This window comes from Aspergillus steynii (genome assembly GCF_002849105.1).
Source record: "Aspergillus steynii IBT 23096 chromosome Unknown P170scaffold_1, whole genome shotgun sequence".
Taxonomy (NCBI): domain Eukaryota; kingdom Fungi; phylum Ascomycota; class Eurotiomycetes; order Eurotiales; family Aspergillaceae; genus Aspergillus; species Aspergillus steynii.
This window is the reverse complement of record NW_020194398.1, coordinates 5,721,523-5,736,037: the sequence shown is the minus strand read 5'-3', so window position 1 is coordinate 5,736,037 and position 14,515 is coordinate 5,721,523. Positions and strand designations below refer to the sequence as shown.

At 54.8% G+C, this 14,515-nt stretch overlaps 7 protein-coding genes across 7 annotated transcripts; 4 read left to right on the top strand and 3 right to left on the bottom strand.

Moving 5' to 3' along the window:
• Positions 1 to 88: 88 nt before the first annotated feature.
• P170DRAFT_452914 (arylsulfotransferase family protein) lies at positions 89 to 2,093 on the top strand. The gene is made up of 2 exons (XM_024851314.1): positions 89 to 1,167; positions 1,219 to 2,093. The coding sequence occupies exons 1-2, from the start codon at positions 364 to 366 to the stop codon at positions 1,903 to 1,905; spliced, it is 1,491 nt and encodes a 496-aa protein (XP_024710891.1). The 5' UTR covers positions 89 to 363; the 3' UTR covers positions 1,906 to 2,093.
• An 836-nt stretch (positions 2,094 to 2,929) lies between these two features.
• P170DRAFT_346381 (Bys1 family protein) lies at positions 2,930 to 3,337 on the top strand (the record flags this gene model as incomplete). Its single annotated transcript, XM_024843566.1, has 1 exon — positions 2,930 to 3,337. One exon carries the CDS (start codon positions 2,930 to 2,932, stop codon positions 3,335 to 3,337), a length of 408 nt encoding a protein of 135 aa, XP_024710890.1.
• Positions 3,338 to 3,805: 468 nt separating this feature from the next.
• On the top strand, positions 3,806 to 5,578 carry P170DRAFT_399791 (hydroxyacid-oxoacid transhydrogenase). Its single transcript, XM_024846293.1, has 3 exons — positions 3,806 to 4,332; positions 4,381 to 4,439; positions 4,490 to 5,578. Exons 1-3 carry the CDS (start codon positions 3,911 to 3,913, stop codon positions 5,494 to 5,496), a joined length of 1,488 nt encoding a protein of 495 aa, XP_024710889.1. The 5' UTR covers positions 3,806 to 3,910; the 3' UTR covers positions 5,497 to 5,578.
• Positions 5,579 to 5,600: 22 nt separating this feature from the next.
• P170DRAFT_433105 (uncharacterized protein) lies at positions 5,601 to 7,256 on the bottom strand. The gene has a single exon (XM_024848407.1). It carries the CDS (start codon positions 6,810 to 6,812, stop codon positions 5,694 to 5,696), a length of 1,119 nt encoding a protein of 372 aa, XP_024710888.1. The 5' UTR covers positions 6,813 to 7,256; the 3' UTR covers positions 5,601 to 5,693.
• Positions 7,257 to 8,205: 949 nt separating this feature from the next.
• P170DRAFT_399788 (glycoside hydrolase family 43 protein) lies at positions 8,206 to 9,698 on the top strand. The gene is made up of 2 exons (XM_024846292.1): positions 8,206 to 9,200; positions 9,324 to 9,698. The coding sequence occupies exons 1-2, from the start codon at positions 8,470 to 8,472 to the stop codon at positions 9,619 to 9,621; spliced, it is 1,029 nt and encodes a 342-aa protein (XP_024710887.1). The 5' UTR covers positions 8,206 to 8,469; the 3' UTR covers positions 9,622 to 9,698.
• Positions 9,699 to 9,806: 108 nt separating this feature from the next.
• On the bottom strand, positions 9,807 to 10,559 carry P170DRAFT_470996 (uncharacterized protein; the record flags this gene model as incomplete). Its single annotated transcript, XM_024852803.1, has 3 exons — positions 9,807 to 9,990; positions 10,053 to 10,201; positions 10,266 to 10,559. 3 exons carry the CDS (start codon positions 10,557 to 10,559, stop codon positions 9,807 to 9,809), a joined length of 627 nt encoding a protein of 208 aa, XP_024710886.1.
• A 713-nt stretch (positions 10,560 to 11,272) lies between these two features.
• On the bottom strand, positions 11,273 to 13,281 carry P170DRAFT_433103 (uncharacterized protein). The gene is made up of 2 exons (XM_024848406.1): positions 13,001 to 13,281; positions 11,273 to 12,941 (listed from the first exon to the last, which is right to left on the bottom strand). Exons 1-2 carry the CDS (start codon positions 13,020 to 13,022, stop codon positions 11,422 to 11,424), a joined length of 1,542 nt encoding a protein of 513 aa, XP_024710885.1. The 5' UTR covers positions 13,023 to 13,281; the 3' UTR covers positions 11,273 to 11,421.
• Between the last annotated feature and the right edge of the window lie 1,234 nt (positions 13,282 to 14,515).

The following is a 14,515-nucleotide window of genomic DNA, read 5'->3' as shown; positions in this document are numbered from 1 at the left end:
CGGAAGCGACGGGGCGGAGTCCCTCAATTGATTAAATCCAACACTTTTCTTAGTTTCATTCTTATTCCTCCATCGCCTCCACGTCGGCGGTGGGCCTCGGCGCCATTATTGTTTCGTCACCGTTTCTGGCCTTTTTTTTGTTTCTTTTTCTCTCTTCCCCCCTACTGCTTATTGTCTATTTCTCTTCTCCTTTTTGTTTTCTGCTTTCCTCTTGCTCAATTGATACCCATTGCGACGTTCACCGTTGTTACCTCTACCCAGGTAACTAACTGGTAGCCATTCTTTTGTTCCTTATTTTAATGATTATTGTTTCATAAATGTATATGTTCGACTGTGGCACAGAACTCTAATAGACCTCCCGCCATGGCCCGCCGCTTTCTAGCCACTTGCACAACTCTGCTGCTGTCCCTCGGCGCCGTCGCCGACAATTGGCCGTTCGTCACCCTGGCCACCGCCCCGTTCGTCCCTCCGGAACTGCATGTCACAAAGAGCGGCGAGACGGATCCCGGCTATATCTTCATCGGCCCTCGTGGAAACCAGGACCAGGGTACCGCCGCTCTGATCTACAGCGATGACGGCCATCTGGTCTACCAGGGCCCCACCGAGGTCGCCGCCAACTTCAAAGTGCAGAAGCTGTTCAATGAAGACGTGATTACCTTTTGGGCCGGAAACATGATGAAATTGGGTTTTGGTTACGGAACAGTTCACATCCTCGACAACACCTACCAGGAAATCTACACCGTTAGGCTGCAGGATAATTTCGTCTCGCCCGAAGGTGACCACCAGGAATCCTACATCGATCTTCACGAGAGTCACATCACGACGCGCAACACCTTGCTGGTGACGGCTTACAATGTGACGCAACACGATCTCACCTCGATTGGCGGCAAGCCGGATGACTACATGCTTGATGGAATGTTCTACGAGATTGACATTGCGACAAACGAGATTGTGTTTTCGTGGAACGCGCTCAACCACCTGGACGAAATCCCTCTAGAAAAATCCAAGCAGGGTCTGGGAGGCGATTTTGGAACGCACGAGAAACCTTGGGACGCCTACCACATCAACTCGGTCAATCTATTGGATGATGGCTACATCATCTCTCTGCGCCATTACTGGTCGGGTATTCATGTCCGCAACGATGGCTCTGTTGCCTGGCAGCTCAGTGTAAGTATTTCTGAATTCTGATTTGTTGGACGAGTACTGACATTCTTCCAGGGAGAGAAAGGTGCCGGCGACTTTGAAATTGACGACAACGCTATTTTCTCGTGGCAGCATGACATCCGAATCTACAACCAAACATCAGAAGGCATGGTTCTCAATCTGTTTAACAATGCCAACACTCCGACCGATGAAGTGGCGCCCACGACTGGATTGAGTCTGGGCGTGGACTTGGTCAACCGCAAGGTTAGCGCATTGCGCGTTCTGAGCGACGATGGTGATGTCATCCACAGTGTCAGTCAGGGCAGCTTCCAGCTCATGAGCGAACAAACCAATCATGTCTTCCTGGGCTATGGATCGATCGCCAAGGTGAAGGAGTACGATGCCAACAACAACCAGGTTCTCAGCGCTCAATTTGGGGAGGACAACGCCGTGGCGTCCTACCGAGGTTACAAATGCCAGTGGAAGGCCACTCCGTTCTGGAAGCCTGCCTTGGTGGCTCAGCGCGCCCCGGATGATCTGACCCGGGTATGGATGAGCTGGAATGGAGCCACTGAGTATGACAATTGGGCGATCTACTCGGCACCTTCCTTGGACTCTGACGACACCAAGTTCCTCAAGACGGTCGAACGAGCCGGCTTTGAGACCCGAGTCGATTTCACCGGGTTGAAATCTTCTTTCCTGCAGGTGGTTGCGCGCAAGGGTGACATCCCGCTTGGCACCTCTGAAATTATAACCTTCTAAAGGACCGATGGCGACTTTCGAGTGGCACATGACGTATCCCATCGGACTGTGTGCGACATGAGGGCTATTGGCTTCAGGAACATAATATGTGCATCTTATATATACACATACTCATAACACCAACATACTGACACATTGGAAGCCAGAACATATTCATTTGGATAATGTTTCTTGTATATATACTCTTGGGGCTTTTTTGTACATACTGATAGAAGGAATGGAATAATACGGAACTCCGACATTATCGCTTCACTTAAATGTCCACGGGCTCTTCCATGCTCTCCCTTGTGGCAATGAAATTCACCGATGTCCACGAACCATTTCTCACCGTACATGTGCAAAACTGGCTGCAAATGATCAAGATCTGCATTGCAGAGTACTAGAATCTTTGTTATACAGTACACGTTGCACAGCCGTGCTATGAGAAAAAAAAATAGAAGAGGTTAGGGGCTGGGCGGCGTCCATCCGAAACGCCCCGGTATGCTTCACGCGCATCGAGCATTCTTGCCCCTGTGTTCCCCGATTTCCTCAGGCTCGGCCATGCACCTTGCCTGAGGTATGTAACCTCGACCTTGTTCCTGCATGCTGCCTCCCGGTTTCTCGCTACCTTGAGACGGGACGCTACTAATATTAGTACTACGGAGTACCTGCGACAGCCCAGGTATCGACTAGCTAGGACAACTCAGCATCCCCTTGCAGCCATGTCTCCTCCCGACGGAAACACGCCTATTCGCGAACACAGCCGGGAGCAGGGTTCCGCAGGTGCTAGCATGGAACGAGCTGCTGAAATTAGCATTAGAAGGGAGGATGGGAGGGATATATAGGAGGCCGTTCTTCCTGCTCTTGACTGGGTCCAGAATCATCCAGACTTCTGCTGTTCACTATTCAACTGCCCCTCAAACAAGAACAAAGCTTTTGAGCAAAAAGCCAGACTCTCATAAGCAGAGTCAACATGCAGTTCAAGATCTTCTCCCTCGTCTCCCTCTCCCTGGCCTCCTTGGGTCTCGCCCGACCCAACATGGCCATGACCAACCAGACCCTCGGCCACGCCGTCGTCGTCAACGAATGCGCACGCCCCATCTACGTCTGGTCCGTCGCCTCGTCCGTCAGCTCCGAGATCACCCTGCAGCCGCACGAGAACTACACCGAGGTGTTCCGCCACGACAGCCAGACCGGCGGCGTCAGCATCAAGGTGACGACCCTCAAGGACGGCCTGTACCACAGCTCGCCGCAGACCGTGTTCGCGTATAACCTGGTCAACCAATCGGTGTGGTACGATCTGTCGGATGTCTTCGGCGACCCCTTCCACGGCAGCAAGGTCACTTTGCTGCCGTCGGAGCCGGCGATCACCTGGGAAGAGGGCATCCCGCCGGCGGGTAGCCAGGTCCGAATCCAGGATTCGTCGAGGGATCTGGTGTTGACGCTTTGCTAAGCTTCTGAGGTTGGTTCATCCCTGGGATGTGGAGTAGATTGTGGGCTAATGTGCGTTAGACTGGCTGGAATCGGTCTATCATTTTGATGTGGAGGGGAAAAATGCAGGGATGAAATGAAATGCTGAACGGTCGATTTATTTCACGAATTATTTTTATATTCTCAGTTCATGTATCAGGATTGGAGGTGGCACAGATTGTGTTCTTCACTCAGTCGGTAGTTAGTAGTTAGGGCAATAATGAGACATGATATCATATGGCCAATTCCCGGGGACCTCGGCCCCAATGAACGGACAAATGACCGATCAGCGGGGAACCCAGAATTCAGTCGGTGCGCAATCCATGCGAATCCGTGGAATCCAGAGCTCTGGACATGCCGACGCAGACGCTCATTCGGCCATCTCGCCGATTTCCCCGAATTGGACATCCCCCGCACGCCGACCTCCTTGCCTCCACACCGTCTTTCTCCATCTCCATCTTCCATCTTCTGTCATCTTAAAATATCCCAGGTCTCGGTCTTGAATCAATTCCACTCTTCGTTTCTCCATACCTTACACCAGGTAACCACACCCATTATGGTCACACCCTCGATCCGAGTGGCCCCCTCGGCCGCCAACAGAGCCCTCAACCTCCTACGCACCGTCCAGTACACACACCCTCCCTCGTGTCCCTGCCATTCAAATCCCAATCACCACCACCATCATCGCTCCCCGACCCTTGCCGACCATGTTCGCCGTCACATGGCCACCCCCGTGGACCCTTCGCGCCAGAAGGAATATGCATTTGAGATGGCCGCCTCTAGCATCCGGTTCGGTCCGGGCGCGACCAAGGAGGTGGGGATGGATTTCGCCAACATGAAGGCCAAGCGCGTCTGCGTGGTGACGGATAGCACCGTGGTGAAACTGGACGCCATGAAGCAGGCTGCGGAGGGCCTGTCGAGTGAGGGAATTGAGTTTACGGTCTTTGATAAGGTCCGAATTGAGCCGAAGGACTACTCGTATGTTATTTGGATCTTCGAATGGGGATAGAGCTGATTATGAGATAGGATTAAAGAGGCGATTGAATTCGCGAAACCGTATAATCCGGACGCTTTTCTTGCTGTTGGTACGTTGTCCGCAATCCCCAGACGTGGATATAGTCGCTGACAATGATAGGCGGTGGATCGGTCATTGATACCGCCAAGCTCATGAACCTCTACACGGTCTTCCCCGAGGCCGACTTTCTCGACTTTGTCAACGCACCGCTAGGCAAGGGGCTTCCGGTGAACCGGCCTCTGAAGCCGCTCGTGGCCGTGCCGACCACGGCAGGTACCGGCTCGGAGACCACGGGCACCGCCATCTTCGACCTCGTATCCAAAAAGGCTAAGACCGGGATTGCGCACCGGAATCTGAAGCCCACGCTGGGAATCTGCGACCCCCTCAACACGCGCACCATGCCCTCCGCCGTGAAAGCGGCCTCGGGTCTCGATGTGCTCTGCCACTCGCTCGAGTCGTGGACGGCCATCCCGTACAACGAGCGCACGCCTCGCCCGACGAACCCGATCAATCGTCCTGCCTACCAGGGAGCCAATCCCATCTCGGATATTTTCTCGCTGCAGTCTCTTCGCAGCACCGTGCAGTATCTCCCGCGGGCTGTGCGAGACCCAGACGACATGGAGGCGCAGTCGCAGATGCTCTTGGCCGCGACGCTGGCCGGCGTTGGTTTCGGAAACGCGGGCGTGCACCTCTGCCACGGCATGAGTTATCCCATCTCCAGCCAGAACCCGGGCTACCAGCATGCCGGCTACGAGGTCGACCAGCCCATTATCCCGCACGGCGTGTCTGTTGCCGTGACGGCGCCCGCCGTCTTCCGATTCACGGCCGCATCCAACCCAGACCGGCATCTGGCCGCGGCCGAGGCGTTCGGCGTGGACATCTCGAACGTCAAGCGCGAGAGCGCGGGTGAGGTGCTGGGCGAGGCACTGGCCGACTTCCTGGCCAAGCTGGGCGATCAGCCTCGTGGACTGAAGGATCTGGGATTCAAGCCATCGGACGTGGAGTCGCTGGTGGAGGGGACGCTCCCGCAGAAGCGGGTGCTGATGCTTGCTCCCAATCTCAACGAGGAATTGGAAGCTGAGAAGGGGGAGCTGAGAAAGTTGCTGGAAGAGTCTATGTCATATTAAAGCTCTTGGACAATTGGTTTCCCCCTCGTGTATATATAGTATGAAAATGATATAACGCTGCAATGAAACACTTTTATCTGACATGGTAAGTCGCTAAACGATAGTGTGAGTCAACATCAACAAGAACAACAACAATAAAACAAACGAAACTCGTCGTCAAAGAAACTCGTTGCACATGGCACATCTCGACATCCTGATCAGTGACCATCAACCACCATGGTCCCGATCATCCCCAAAGACGAAGCCACCTGGTCCAGCCAAGTGACGCCTTCGATGCGCGGCATCGCCGACGGACCCCCGTCCAATCCGCACACGATGCGAAAGGGTCTGAATCGCCCATCACTGCGCTGTCTTGCCAGCAATCCATCCAGCAGCGCCATCGCGCTCTCCACGCCCTGCAGCAGCAACCAGGGCCCGCCATCCGGCATCGTCGCCCCTGCAATCCTCACCCGAGGCGCATGAGCCTCCATGCCAGCCCTCAACTCCAATCCCAACTGTTCCAGTCTCTGCCTCGTTCTTCCCATCTCCCTCCCTACTCTCTCTCCTCCCTGTCTCGCCTCCGACACAAACCTCGGCAGTCGCACCACCTCCTCGAACACTCTCTCCTCGACATCCACCCACCGCGCCGCCGCGCCTCCCCTCGCCGCATCTTCCCTCGCAGTCCCCCAACTCGCCACCCGCCACTCCTCCTCTTCCAGGAAACACGGCGCACCCTCGCCCAACGCCGCCAAGACCAGAAACCCCCTGAAGACCAGGAAATTCGACCGCGCAAGCCCCTCCCCATGCCCCTCGGCCCCTCTACTTCTCATCAACCGCCTCACCCCGTCCACATGCACCGCCCACGCACCAGGACTCGTCCGCGCATACATCTCATACACAGCCAGCATCATGATCGCGCTCAACATATCCGCAGACAGCGCCTCTTCACCATACAACCCCGCCACGACCTCGCGCAGCGCCTGCGCATACAAATGCCGCCCGGTCTTGAGCATCGACTGGTCGCCGGATTCATGCGCGCGCGAGATGCACGTGAGACACGCCACCGCGGCGTCCTGGAAGGGCTTTCGTCCCGCGTTGCGAGCGATGTAGCCGGGTAGATTCTCGGCTTCGTCGGAGAGCCGGAACAGGTTGTGGTGGTAGAGTGTGTGGAAGACGGTGCGGATGAAGTTGTCGACTTTGTGGGGTTCGCTCTGCAGTCCGCTTATGTGTCCTGGAGCGGTGCCGAAGGTGTTGAGTTGTGACTGTGACTGTGACTGTGACTGCGGCTGTGTCCGTGTCTGCGTCTGGGAATGCGCTTGCACCTGCTGCCGATGCATCATGGCCAGCGCGTTGTCGCGCACCACGGCTGCGGCTGCGGCGCCTGCTGCGGCGTTCGAGGCGGACCTGGCGGTGGACGAGGCGTGTCGGCGTTCGAGACCTGGTCGTTCGTCTTGGAATCGGAAGGTTCGTTGGTATCCTGGACAGGGACGGCCGTATTTGCGGCATTGGGTGCAGGAGGGGGTTGCTTTGTCGCACTTTGGGTTGTAAGTGGGAGTCTATGGGGGGTGTGATGGGATGGAATGGAGATGGGAATGGGCGTACCTTGATGCGACGCTCGCGGCAGAGAGAGCAGCCTGTGCTGTGGGGGACTCCGACCATTTTGACTGTTGGGTTGGAGTTGAGGGGAGTCAATTGAATTGAATAGAAGGAACGTAGTATAGGCTGAAGGACTGTGGTGCGTGAAGGTGCGAACCCGGTAGAATGAGAAGTAAATTGTCAAGGAAAGTCGTAAAACAGTCAGTCAAGGCGTGAGTAAGGAATGTGCGAAACCGATCTCCGATCGATCAAATGAAGCTGTCTGTAATCTGCTGTTGTTGCTGTCGTTGCGGTGTCTGTTTCTCTCGACAAGAACTCCCAAACCTTCCCTCTTATATAGCCAACTTAAACCTCTAGATCGCAAGTGAGGAATCTCATGGCCGCCCCCAAGTCTATCATCTCGTGTTGTCTATCCCTCTATCGACAATCCACCCTCTCCGATTTCTATTCTGGTCTGCCCTCTGCACAGGGAAAGCTGGTGGGGGAGACAATCTCGAGTTCTCGCACTGGCAGGTCTCTCTCCTCCACTAACGATGCATGAATGGGGTCGCACTACTTAGCGTGCAGCTAATTATGGAGATTTCCTTTCTTCTTCTTTTCCCGCTCCGTGCTGGGTCTGTCGTTTACGGACAAATGGGTAGGATGGGCAGGACGAGGGACCAATAAGCCTCGGAAAGCGGGAAAAAGAAACGTAGAAAGAGAGGGAAAAAGTCCGAAAATAACACGAAAACGAGGATCTACAAATCCAGCCTTAGCAGATGGACCTGTCTATCTCCCCCACTTCCAACGCCGTTCATGGACCCTTGACTCTTGACAGGCCGAGAACCAGGGAGCTATGACATACCCTCCTGCAGGGTCGATGCATCTGACAGCACGGGAGATGCAGGACGAGAGCCTTCGTGTGGAGGGAGGGATATAGATAGATCGTAAGCTCCTCGGTCGTCCCCTGTTGGATGCATCTAAGATATACTATGACGGTCTATACTCAGGTACGAGAGGGGCCGTCCTAGACTCTAGACTCGAAAGGGAAAAGCAGGTCGGGCGAATACGACGGGATTGCTATTTTAATCTTTAAGATAAGCTCTGATGGGGCTCGTGTTTTTTTGCTTTTTGGTTCTGTTCAGCCGTTCCCTGGTCGTGTTTATTTTAAAGTCTGGGGTCTATACTAGGGGTAATACATTAGAAGCCCTAGTCATGAATTCATTGATGGACTTCAAGGGAAGGGATTAATTCCTCCGTGGCATATTTTGAATCCCTCCGAATCATCTGATCTTCCCCGCATTCTGGGGATCTGCATTCTTTGTTTTCCCAATCTCTTTCTTTCTTTCTTTCTTCTCTCCATTCTTTTCTCTCCCTCCTTCTCTCCCACTCAACATCTCCATCCATCCATCCAACACAATGACCCCATCACCCACCACCTTAACCCTAACCACCCTCCTCCTCTCCCTCCCCATGGCCCTAACCTCCCAATCCCCCCTCCACTCCTCCTTCACATCCACCGCCAATAACAAAACCTACGCCGGCAACCCCGTCTTCCCCGGCTGGTACGCCGACCCCGAAGCCCGCATCTTCGACTCCACCTACTGGATCTACCCGACCTACTCGGCCGCCTACGAGTCCCAAACCTTCTTCGACGCCTTCTCCTCCCCCGACCTCCTCACCTGGCACAAGCACCCGCACATCCTCAACCTCACCGAGATCCCGTGGTCCACGAACCGCGCCGCCTGGGCCCCGTCCGTCACGCGATCCCGCGATGGGAACTACTTCATGTACTTCTCCGCGGGCGATGGCGCGGGGATCGGCGTCGCCAGGTCCACGACAGGACGGCCGGAGGGGCCGTATAAGGATGTGCTGGGGAGGGCGTTGGTGGAGGGTCCGACGGTGAAGGGGGCGCAGCCGATTGATGCGCAGGTTTTTCGCGACAACGGCGAGGGAGAAGGAGAGGGGGAGGGGGACGGCAGGGTGTGGTTGTATTTCGGGGGGTGGAGCCACGCGGTGGTGGTGGAGTTGGAGCAGGATATGGTGACGATCAAGGGCGAGTTTGTGGAGATTACGCCGAAGGATTATGTCGAGGGCCCGTGGGTGTTGAAGAGGGAGGGGGTGTATTATTTTATGTATAGTGTTGGAGGGTGAGCTCCCCTTGTTTCCCTTTCCCTTCCTCTCCTGTCTATATTTTCATGTTGTTGCTCCTTTCCCCCCCTGGAATGTGGAAGGGCAGGAGGCAGACAGAGGGCAGAGGCTAATGGATACAGATGGGGCGACAACTCCTACGGCGTCAGCTACGTGACGGGCCCTTCGCCAACAGGCCCCTTCTCGTCCACCCCGACGAAGATCCTCGAGGGCAACGACCAGGTCGGCACCGGCACCGGCCATAATAGTGTGTTCTCGCCCGACGGCAAGGACTACTACATCGTGTACCATCGGCGGTATGTGAATGACACGGCGCGCGACCATCGCGTCACATGCATCGATCGCATGGAGTTCGACGGGCAGGGGAATATCAAGCCCGTGGTGATTACGAAGGAGGGGGTCCGGGGGAGGCCGTTGTGAGGGTTTAGATTCATTCATATTCATATGCCCATGTACATATCGGAATTTCTACTTTCTGTTTTAGTGCTCACCCCCTCACCACTTTTTGTTCACCAAGTAGACCTGAGCACGCCCTGAGCAGCTTGAGGCAATCACTGAGCACGGGATGAGCGGAAGCTTAAGAGTGACGAGATTCGCACAAGGGCTCAAGCCCGAAGACGTATGTCACGGACACCGGTGACTTCCCGAATACTTTCGAGCACGTCTCCAATGTGCGTGAAATACAAGAGATCGCCAGTTTCGGTTCCTCCAAAGCACATACCCAGCACGATGCCGGTGGGATCGAAAACAAGTGACCCAGAGTCGCCACGGTCCTCGAGTGGAAGTTCCCTAGAGCCGCATGCGACTACATGCTCCCAGGTCTCATACCTCTCTTCATTTCCATTGACAACCCTGGTCGCAATTGAGACTGCCCGGAGGCCAGAGTAATTGCCCCGAGTAAGCCTGTAACGTAGCCCACTTTGCCCAGTAGCTCATCAGCCTGTAGCTCACGAACTTCGAACCCTGTCAGGGAACTGGGACCAGAGGTGACAGAAGCGATCTGAGCGATGTCAATTACAAGCATATCCAGAGATTTTGTATTCGCTTCGAGTGTGCTGACCCACCTTGTTTGTACCAACGGCGCGGTTCAGATGGTTGAGCGGCCGTACGAGGGCCCAGTCCAGGATTGAGGGAACTCTGTGGGGGTCCTTGGCCTGCTTGTCCTCGAGGCCGGAAGCAGCCCTCACGCAACCAACCGTGCATTTGCCTTTCTCGAGGTATTTCTCCAGCAACTTTCGCTCATTCTCATATCTCTCAAGTCTCAATAGCCGAATGCACTTGTTCCCACCGAGCTTCGTCTGGAGGCATGACGTACTCATCATCTGCATGGGCCTTCGTGATCTTTTTGTAGTGTTCATTCTGGCGCAACGGGTCGATCTCCTGGTGATGGGCTGAATGCCAGATCTCAGCTCAGAGCGGGTAGAAGAGTCCACGAGCAGCATTTCAGCGGCCTTGGTATACTATCTGCAAACGGGATGCCATTGCGTCTCCACCCTTCAACCACTATAATGTTGTCAGTAACACCCCCGTATTGTGAAGAAATCGACTGCTTACCTGATCTCAGATGCGCTGAGAGACCCTCGTCAGCTGGGAGAACACAATTAAGGGAGAATGTGGGAAGGAGACGGGGTAGGTTGATAGTCGGAGGGAAGTAGGAAGAGAGAAGGGGAGATGGGGATAGAAAAGGTGAATATATAGGCCAGCAGACAGCAGGCAACTTCCAACGGGATGCCCGAGGTGAATAAACAGTAGGCTATGCAGTTCTTCCTGTTAATGGAATGGCAGTGAATGGGCTCTGCGGCTGTGAAGAAAATGGGCGGCTGAATGCAATTCCATGACGCTCGCCATGGTCATGGTCAGGGTCATGGTCCTCCTGGAATGACTCATATCCTACCGGTAATTGCGGAAAAGGCCCTCCGATTGCCGAAGCGATTTATTGTACATGGACGAGATCTGCATCTATCGAGAGGGGTCTCAATATGGATGGATGAGATCCTCGGGAGATTCGGTGGTTAGTCATCACTGCAAACAAAGCTTGCTTTTGCCTACCCATCCAAGCAGGGATAGAAAATCAAGTCTGTATAGGCACGTATATTGGATAGTAGAATAGCTTTTTGTACATGCATGCATGCATACAGAACATGAAGAGAAAGAAGAGAAAGACAACGCCAACAGAGAAACACAGGGGTATCATAAGTTCATGCGGTATATGCACACCAATCAAAACATCGAGCTCCGCTTCTTGCTCAACTTCTCCCTCTCCCGCTCATCCGATGACTTCCGGAACCCAAAGAAACTGCTCTTCTTTGGCTGCAACGGCCGCGTCCCCGTGCTCTGCGGCCGGTCCGGCGCCGCAAAGGTCACCGTCGACTGCTGCCGAGGGTCCCTGCGTCCGGTAGGCGACAGATACGGGCCCGCCGGGATATGCGGCGTCGACGGCGAATGGTGATGGTAGTAGTAGTAGCGCTGCGCCGGGGCCCCGCGCCCGTTAGGCTGCATGGGTCTCGGCTGCGGCGGTGCGTGCGGTCTGGAGGGCTGATGGGGCCGGGACGCTCGAGGTGGAAGGGAGGGAGTCTGCGTGCGGGCGCGGTGCTCCTCTTGGCCGTAGAGGCGCTGCAGGCGGCGGGTTTCCTGGTCGACTTCGGCCTGGCGTCGGCGGCGCGCTTTGTCTTCTTGTTCGAGGAGCTTCTGCGTGCGGCGTTCTTCCTCCTTTCGTTGTTGTTCTTGGTGTTTGGATGGGGCTGGTTTGGGCTGCGAGTTGGAGGCGGTTGGTTTGGAGGGGTGAGGTTGTGGTTGGGTCGATGGGGCGTTTAATCCGCCCGAGGCGACAGGTGGGGGCTGTTTCTGGTGTAATTGCGTGTTGATCGGGGGGAGACTGGCTCTGTGGTTGCCGTTGACAGCGGCAGCGGCAGCCGTGGCAGGGGAAGGGCCAGTGGTTGGGATCGAGGTAGACGTGGGAACAGGCGCAGGGCCGGCACTCATCACCGGGGCCTGTTTCGAAAGATTGAAGCTATCCTTCATGGTCGAGAAATACACGTCGCGGATAGCCACCGCACCCAAAAGCAGCACGACCTCCAAGCCCTTGAAATCCTCCATCTCCACCCGATACAGGTTCGGTTCGTAGAGCGTCATTTCCCGCAGTCCCTTGAAGATCGACAGGATGATGTCCGGCTCCTTACTCTTCGTCTTGTTCTTGCCCTCGGTCAGGGACGTCGCTTTCCCTGATAGATAACATGTTAGGTCCTTGGACAGCTTGCTGTCGCGGCGCCAGTTGAAGCGCAGCTTCGGCGTGGTGTCGGCAGCGGCGGGGTCGGTCTGCGTGCGATCGAGACTCGAGCTGGACGGCTGCCGGAAGGTATGCTGCGGCATCTCGAAGGTCCATGTCGCGGGGCTGTTCCAGCTCTTGGGCTTGAAGTGCACGGTGACCTGCTGGTCGGGGTTGTAGAGGTGGATGACGAAGCTGGTGGGGAGGAGGGGCTCCGGGGGAGGGGTGACGCCGCCGTTGGCCCGGATGGCGTCGGCGGAGAGACTGGGCTGCGTCCATTCGGGGATGATCAGGATTTCGCCGTAGATGATGTCCGGGACGTAAGGGTCAACGAGGGCGGCTGCGTAGCGGTTCTTGCCGTCGGGGGTGGACGGGTCGGCGTGGCGGAGGGAGTAGGCGGGCAAAGGGTCGTTTCCATGTTGACAGAAGTAGATGGATTGGAGGTGAGATTGGCGAGTGGATTTGAGGAAGAATGCTTAATGCCGGTGTCAGTGCCTGGTTGTCGTCAGGGACAGGGGAAGCTGTGGACCATACTGGGGAGAGCTTCATCGAGCATTTTGGCGGAGAGGGGCTTATTCCGGGGATTGGAACAGACAAGCCGGTGCCATTGGACTGGTTATAAAGTCAACGCGAGCAGAGGCAGTGGGATGAAGGAAGAAAACAGAGTAAACGAGGTCGAGATGACGGGGTGCCTCAGGCCTGTGCCACGCGGTCGGCTAAAAATAGACGCCGATCACCTGCAGGCGCCTTTCCGCTTCGAGTAGCGCCTTCTCTGCACTTTAAGACTCAATCTTCTTCTCCTGCCAGGCAGCCAGATATCGGCAGTCGATCTCTCATCTCCCCACTACATCAAGCACGGCCTTCTATATAAGCCCCAGTGTGGTGCCATTTCAGGCACCCGGATTCCGTCACCGTTCTTACGCTATTTAGTGCTTCTTACTACTGACACTAGGCTCCGTCAAAACTACCATCTACAGACGCAATGCAAACAAGTCATGGTGACGAATCAACCGTCTGATCAGCATAAATATCAGAAATTTATTGATAATCAATCTGGCTGCCTTGGCTTCGCCTCCAATAAATGCCCTTGCCTGTCGGATCTGCCTGGATCGACACGGATTAGCCGAGATCGATCACGGGAATCTACCATGCATTCACCTCTGGACGAATTGACTTTTACGACGGGACCGTTATGAACTAACTAGGTATAAAAGAAGCAGTCGGATGGAAAAGTAACAATTATATTGTTCACTAAATACACACGTCAGGACCAACATGCCGCATGCCCAATTCCTTTAACAAGCGGATAGCATCTCAAGGCGTCATGAGTTGGCCTCTTACAACACGTTTCTAGATGATAGCAGAACAACAAGACATATGTACAACTAAAGTCCCCACACCGCTACCACCCCATGTGCTCGAGATATCACAATCCAATGCCCCAGTGTCTGTCTGCAGAATGCAATGCACGCTAAGCCTCCGCCACGACTAATTGCGTGTCCACATTCGCCGGATCAGCAGTCTCACTCCACCTCGTCAGTCAAAATCTAAGGACTGTGTGCCGCGAACGTGCTTTCGATTACAGTCGCACAGGATATAATACCTCAACATCAGTCTTACGCTTTACGGGTATTGGCTTCCTGCTCAGCCTGGCAGACTCGTGCTGATGCGATGTCATGGTTAGTATCCATTTGCCCAAAAGGAGTGGGAAAAGGGCAAGACGTCACCTAGGCAAACAGGAACTTTTGATACTGCCACCCACCCTCGTCCTGTTGTTGGTCTGCCTGTGTACGTGTTGGTACACCCGCCTGATAGATGGGTGGGAAGAAAACTTAAGGGTCTATGTTGAGCCTCAGATGGCTCGTGGAGCAAGGAGTTCTTCGCTGCGTTGGCAATGATCTGACTAAAATCAGTAGAGAACCGGACAGGAAGGGTAGGAACTTATTGATCGTAAAATAGGTATGTTTAGTTCGAAGTCTGTCACTGTCAGCGTCCCGATGGGAGGTGCACTTACAGGTCACAACCATTCCATGGCTGCTATAGATCGAC

Bases quoted from the DNA above. Each gene is read 5' to 3' on its own strand.
- P170DRAFT_433105 (XM_024848407.1), bottom strand. From the start codon at position 6,812: ATGCATCGGCAGCAGGTGCAAGCGCATTCCCAGACGCAGACACGGACA.
- P170DRAFT_399788 (XM_024846292.1), top strand. From the start codon at position 8,470: ATGACCCCATCACCCACCACCTTAACCCTAACCACCCTCCTCCTCTCC. The intron at 9,201-9,323 runs GTGAGCTCCCCT...TAATGGATACAG, and splicing joins TTTATGTATAGTGTTGGAGG to ATGGGGCGACAACTCCTACG.
- P170DRAFT_433103 (XM_024848406.1), bottom strand. From the start codon at position 13,022: ATGCTCGATGAAGCTCTCCCCA. The intron at 12,942-13,000 runs GTATGGTCCACA...ACCGGCATTAAG, and splicing joins GCTCGATGAAGCTCTCCCCA to CATTCTTCCTCAAATCCACT.
- P170DRAFT_452914 (XM_024851314.1), top strand. From the start codon at position 364: ATGGCCCGCCGCTTTCTAGCCACTTGCACAACTCTGCTGCTGTCCCTC. The intron at 1,168-1,218 runs GTAAGTATTTCT...ACATTCTTCCAG, and splicing joins CTGTTGCCTGGCAGCTCAGT to GGAGAGAAAGGTGCCGGCGA.
- P170DRAFT_399791 (XM_024846293.1), top strand. From the start codon at position 3,911: ATGGTCACACCCTCGATCCGAGTGGCCCCCTCGGCCGCCAACAGAGCC. The intron at 4,333-4,380 runs GTATGTTATTTG...ATTATGAGATAG, and splicing joins ATTGAGCCGAAGGACTACTC to GATTAAAGAGGCGATTGAAT. The intron at 4,440-4,489 runs GTACGTTGTCCG...TGACAATGATAG, and splicing joins GGACGCTTTTCTTGCTGTTG to GCGGTGGATCGGTCATTGAT.